The 6,000-nt window shown below is 46.1% G+C and overlaps 1 protein-coding gene across 1 annotated transcript in view; it reads left to right on the top strand.

Moving 5' to 3' along the window:
* Positions 1-6,000, top strand: part of LOC115816556 (mitogen-activated protein kinase kinase kinase kinase 4-like) — a 47,709-nt gene that overhangs the window by 17,205 nt on the left and 24,504 nt on the right. The window contains exon 3 of the mRNA XM_030779524.1: positions 3,900-3,956. Coding sequence (XP_030635384.1) covers positions 3,900-3,956 — 57 coding nt within the window. The remainder of the gene's footprint in view (positions 1-3,899; positions 3,957-6,000) is intronic.

Below are 6,000 nucleotides of genomic sequence, written 5' to 3'. Positions count from 1 at the left end.
GTTTTTAGTCAAAGTTCCCCTGCGTTCATTTACTGTAACTTCATTTTTTTTTCTTCTTTTTGCGTTTTTGATGAAAAATGAACTCCAAGTGTGACCACAGTTTGCTTCGTAATCATCTTGGAATGACCGTTGGTTAATAGTTATACTCTGGGTAACGTGTATTTTTTCTCTGTACGCTAACTTGTAAAAGTTAAGCTTTTAACTAGCTTGGAGACTAAACATAAAGGTAGTATAAACATAGTGGAGCTCTCCAATTCTGTCTGCCGGACGGTCGTAACATTCCCTCTCTTTGTGTAGTAGTCTTTGGGACGCTATCAAATGATGGCTCTCATCCAGTAGAGACTGTGCTGTATCAAATATCTTCCGTTTCAGCTTTTTCCAAACGCAGCGACGCCGCTGGCCATATTTCTGACTGTGCTTCTTTTTTTTTTTTTTTTTTTTTGACGGCAGCTAACCGTCCGCGGCTGATGCAGTCAGCAGTCTTCGCTTCACCCCTGACCTACTGAACTGGATTCAGCGTATCCTGGTACTCTCTTGCAGAGAGGCGTAAAACCCTCTGAGCCATTGAACTTTAATCCACTCCCCCCCCACCACCCCCTTAACCCTCCTCAACAACATGTCATTCCAGAAAAAGTGATTTGGGGGGGGGGTGTGTTTCTTGACGGGTTCCTCTCTCCTCCCGCCGCCACTTTTGGATTCGGGATGACTCCTCTCTCCTGGTATTTCCTCAGGGAAGTCCAGCGCTCCACGACATGATTTTAATCAAATGACTGTTGCTTTGAGGCTCAGGACAGTTTAGAAGACAGACTTCCTGTGTACCCTCCTTCACTTCCTTTCGGGCCTCTCCTCAACCGCTTCAACACCGGGACCCGACGCACGGCCTTTCTTCTCACTTCTGTTGCCTTTCTCTTTCTCTTCTGGTGGAACCCAAAGTTACCCCTCTGTTACAGTCTCAGACTTTACCGGCGGGTGAAGCGGAAGATCAGACGGTACCATTCTGAGCGCGACGCTGCAGGACATTGCAGAAGCAGTTTAGTGTTTTAATTCTGTTCATCCTAAAACAACTCATCCATCCGCTGAAAGAAAAAAAAAAAAACCCTGTGAAAATCCTGGATTTGAGCCTTGTGATCCTGCACTTAAAAAACAAACATTTGCTTATCACAGACTGTTCATTAAAACTCTCATTTATGCACACAGCCTCATGCTCCATCTGACCCTTGTTTGGCTCCTGATCCGTTACTTATTTAAAGTTTTTTTTTTTTTTTGGAGATTTATGGGCTTTGTAACGTCTGGTCTAATCTTTTGAGTGCGGGGGGGGGGCGAGGAGCCAAATGGGCCCTGCGGCTCTTAATGAGGAGCCCAGATAAAAACCTGTCGTGTTTCAAACAGAAGGAGGCCCAGAAGGAGTCAGCCGCATAACTCACTCGCGTACCTATCCAGACGAGGAGCGTTGGAACAATACAACAACAACAACAAAAAAAACCCGCCGTCGGTTAGTCTTGGACCGAACCTGAACGGGCCCAGCGCGCAGGAAGCCGGCTTTGCCAGAAAACGCGAGTGCTGAGATAATGCGGTGAAAAAATGCCAGGGTGGTTAAAGTAGATGTGCAGCTCGGTCGAAGGAAAGGGCTGACTCTAATTGCTCCTTTCCTCCTGGACTTCCTGCCTACTCCCTCCCAAATGTCTGTTGATGTGTTGTAAACACTGTAAACCCCGTAATGTGTCAGTCAAGCTTGGTTTTTGTGTGTATGTGTGTGTGTGTTTTTTTGTTTTGTTTTTTTTAATATAAGGTGAATAAGACATATTAAATGACTTTACTTTATAATAATTATTATTATTATTATTATTATTGCTTTTCACCATTTGAAACACTGGGTTGACACTCGCTCGTGTGTGAACGGGTCAATGAAGAACGTTAAAATACGCGGTTTAGTATCGGGATAAAACGGTCGGGAGGAAGAAGGGGTTGGAATTTGGTCACAGTGGTCAAGAGAGTGCGTCCCACGGATCTGAGGGTTCAGGAGACTTTTTCAGAGTGATTCAGCGCAGAATACGCAATTCTCACTCTGACTCAAGTTAGCATCCTGCCTTTTCTCCTTCTCTCTCATCATCTTTTCCATTCATTACTCATTCATTCATTCCTCCCTCCATTCTCTCTCTCTCTCTCTCTCTCTCTCTCTCTCTTCCCGTTCAGGCCAGCAAGAGACAAACAAGTTGCCGTTTGAAAGATCTGTCTTATTTTAGTTGCATTGTTTGAATTCAACCCAGTTGCTCCGTTGGGTAATATCCACAGATGCTGAGAGAAGTTTATGGCTTCCCTCAGTTTTCCCCAGGTTTATACTTTAATTCCTCTCTGTCTCATGGACAGTGTTTTGGTCTTCAGGCCTCTTCCTGGATTCCCAACCATCATCATCATCATCTTGAAACTTCATACTTCCTTTGGAAGGGGGAAAAAAAAAACCCCAACAACACAGCAACCCGCAAATTAACCCCCCCCCCCCCGTTCTGAAGTTAGTTTAATCTTTCGTCTGTCATCTCTCAAAGCCCTGACCCCTCTCAGCAGCCTGGTGTGAGAGACCCAAGGCCTGGCTCAGATTTCTGCCTCCACTCAAGACAAAAGGAAACAGAATCTGGAGCACTGTGCTGCACCCTCGCACGGGGGGGGGTGTGTTGTTCTGTCAGTTATTATTCCCCAACCCAGCCCCCTCCTGTCAGCGATGTCACATCCACCGGCTCATCTCTGCTGAGGGTCTGTAAGCCTGAGGCTATTATGACATCACGAACAGAGCATACCATTCTGTTTAAGGAAGGGGGGGGGGGTGACGTCATCTCACATCATACGTGACTCAGATCATCTGCTTTTAAGGAGGGCTCTTGTAAGAATCTAAATTTTTTTTTTTTAACCCCAGCGCAGTGATCTAGGAGAAGAATCTTGACCTTCAACATAAGCAGGAGACAGGTCCTGCTTAGACCCCACCCCCCCACCCCCCCAAGCAATTTTTAGGTTGTTGTCAATCTGATGCTTCTTTGAAGCCATCTCCAGTGTCTTCATCTTTGTCGAGTGGGTAGCACGCCACACTTACTGGGAATCGTGTTGGGCTCTGTGGGGAACTCGAATCACCACTGCGTATGATCGCTATGCGTCTTTTTGCGGGTTTCTTTCGCCAGGCCGGTGTATTTTTACATACGCGCCTGTTGACGTGCGTGCTTGCGCTCCAATGCCGGCATGTCACGCTCATCCACAGCTGCCGAGTTCAACGGGGTGTACGGAGTCGCCTCTCGGGCCTCTCCAGAGCCACGGACACGTGGGCCCAAGAGATCTGGCTTCGCTTTCTCAACATGGCATTGTCATGAACAACAAAAGCTCTTCTCTTGAAAAAGTGGGCCTGAAGTAGCTGATAAAGGGAGAGGAAAAAAAGCAGTGCTATTTCAGGCTGTGTGTGTATAGAGAGAGAGAAAGAGAGAGAGAGAGGTGCTTGCAGAGGAGAGTGTGGGAATGTTTATGTAGGGGGAGGGGGGGGGGCGAAGGGTCAAACCCCCTCAACAGTTGTGCGGCTCTCTAGATACTGGAGCAAAAGAGAACGAGGTTTTGGGTTCAGTGAGTTACGGGACGAAAATATGGGTCAAGGGAGCGAGTATTTCGGTGAAAGACACGGAATGGGTCTGGAATCTGACCTGGTGTTTATTCCTCCACTCCAGCACAGTGCGTGCGCGCGCGCATGCGCACACACACACACACACACACATATACATACATACATACATAAATATACAAGCACAAACTACAAATACTGCTGACCCTTCCAGTACACACTCAACCTGACGAGCTAATTTGCACACCTCTGCATGAAAGAAGGCTCACTGACATTCTGTTCCTCTTCTTCTTCTCTCTCTCCACAGGGACGACATGTCAAAACCGGACAGCTGGCTGCTATCAAAGTCATGGACGTCACCGAGGTAAAATACTTAACATGTGTGTTTTGGGGAAGGAGTTTAGAAAGTGGGCTCCGCTGGGAACAATTCAGTTTCCAGCGCCGACCTTAGCCGACCTGCCAGCGCAGTACCAAATGCCAAGTCAGGCATTTAATCACCTGTGTCTTTGGGGAAAAATAATAAATATTGACAAAAACAACAATTTGTTAGATTGAGTCTTTGATTGGATGAGTGAAGGATGTGCCCGTGGAGGTATTTGGCATCCTGTCTTTTTTTTTTTTAATTTATTTTATTTATTTTTTTTATGCGAGCCTTGGCGTGGAGTCAAGAGGAGATTATCTTAAATTCTTAATCTAACTCCTAGGGAACGGAACGCATTCGTTGCTGAGAAATGGCGAACGCGTGTGCTTTTAGCAAGATAGGGCAGCTGGAGGACGACACGCGTCACAAGTTTCTCTATCCGTGAGGTATTTTAGTGTCTGCACACACATAGCGCCGCGGTGTATACTAGACCATGTAGAGCTCTTTTTTTTCTTTTTTTTTGTCTCTCCCCCCCCCCCCCCCCCCCCCCCCCGACATCTTGCCGCTCTCTCCTGCAATGAGTCGTGTTCGAAAATCGGTCGTAAATTGGTGAGTAATAAGTGCTGACGATTTTCTTTAAAGCCAGCGAGATGTTTTATGATCAGGTTGTGTCATCTTGGGGGGAGGGGGGGGGAGAGATCCCCCGCTACGTGGCCTTCCGTTTTCACCTCTAAAGAGACCTCCCTGTGGAAACCAGGGGTGCCGCGGCCACCCACGCGGATCGTAATGAAGGCCCTTGCATCCAGGCCGCCAGCCGTCCGTGCCAGCTCTCTCTCTCTGTCTCTCTTTCTCTCTCTCTCTCTCTCTCTCTCTCTCTCTCTTTCTCTCTCTCTCTTTCTCTCTCTCTCGCTCTCTTTCTCTCTCTCTCTCTCTCTCTCTCTCTCTCTCTCTCTCTTTCTCTCTCTCTTTCCTGTCGGTAGGCTCGTGTCCGGATCCAAAAGCCCACGTCAATGTCCAATGAAATGTTCTCCACTCTCAGACGTGATTAAAAATGCAGGGATGGTATTGTCCCAGTTCTTCAGAAAGTTAAAAAAAAAAAAAGTCTCCGCCCCTTTCCCGCATTTACGTTACAGTGAGGTTGCTGTCACAAAATGGCGCTAATTGACCTACATTTTCCAGTGGCATTTATCCCTAGATTGTTCGGTGTAGGGTCTGAGTGGTAGGTTTGAATGAGCAGGAGTCTAGATTGTTCGGTGTAGGGTCTGAGTGGTAGGTTTGAATGAGCAGGAGTCTAGATTGTTTGGTGTAGGGTCTGAATGGTAGGTTTGAATGAGCAGGAGTCTAGATTGTTTGGTGTAGGGTCTGAGTGGTAGGTTTGAATGAGCAGGAGTCTAGATTGTTTGGTGTAGGGTCTGAGTGGTAGGTTGGAATGAGCAGGAGTCTAGATTGTTCGGTGTAGGGTCTGAGTGGTAGGTTTGAATGAGCAGGAGTCTAGATTGTTTGGTGTAGGGTCTGAATGGTAGGTTTGAATGAGCAGGAGTCTAGACAGGTTTGCGTAATCAACTCTTTGTAAGTTGCGCTTTTGTTGTGGGTTCTACACCCTGCATGTCACGGTCATTGCATCATGTTTACTGTGTCATCAGAATGCTTACGGTTTTCCAGTAAATGCACTTTAAGATCTGAACTCGTTTTTGGGCCTGTTTTCATTTGTTTGTCCTCTCAAGATGAGCGCCAGGAGATGCTAAAACATTTAAATCCACCAAAGAAAGTTAGTTATCGAAATATCTGTGTAAACAAAGGCTTTACCAGCTAAGATGGCCTTCTCTCTTAAGGTACTCATATGTTCTTTTGTATATACTTATACACACACACACACACACACCCACGCACGTATATATACTGTATATATGTGTGTATATATGTATGTATGTATGTGTATATATATATGTGTGTGTGTGTGTGTGTGTGTGTGTGTATGTATGTATGTATGTGTATATATATATATATATATATATATACATACACATATACACTGAAGTGCTTGTGT

The sequence above is a fragment of the Chanos chanos genome, chromosome 7, assembly GCF_902362185.1.
Source record: "Chanos chanos chromosome 7, fChaCha1.1, whole genome shotgun sequence".
NCBI lineage: Eukaryota > Metazoa > Chordata > Actinopteri > Gonorynchiformes > Chanidae > Chanos > Chanos chanos.
The sequence above is the reverse complement of the archived record's forward strand: the minus strand, read 5'-3'. Positions and strand labels throughout refer to the sequence as shown.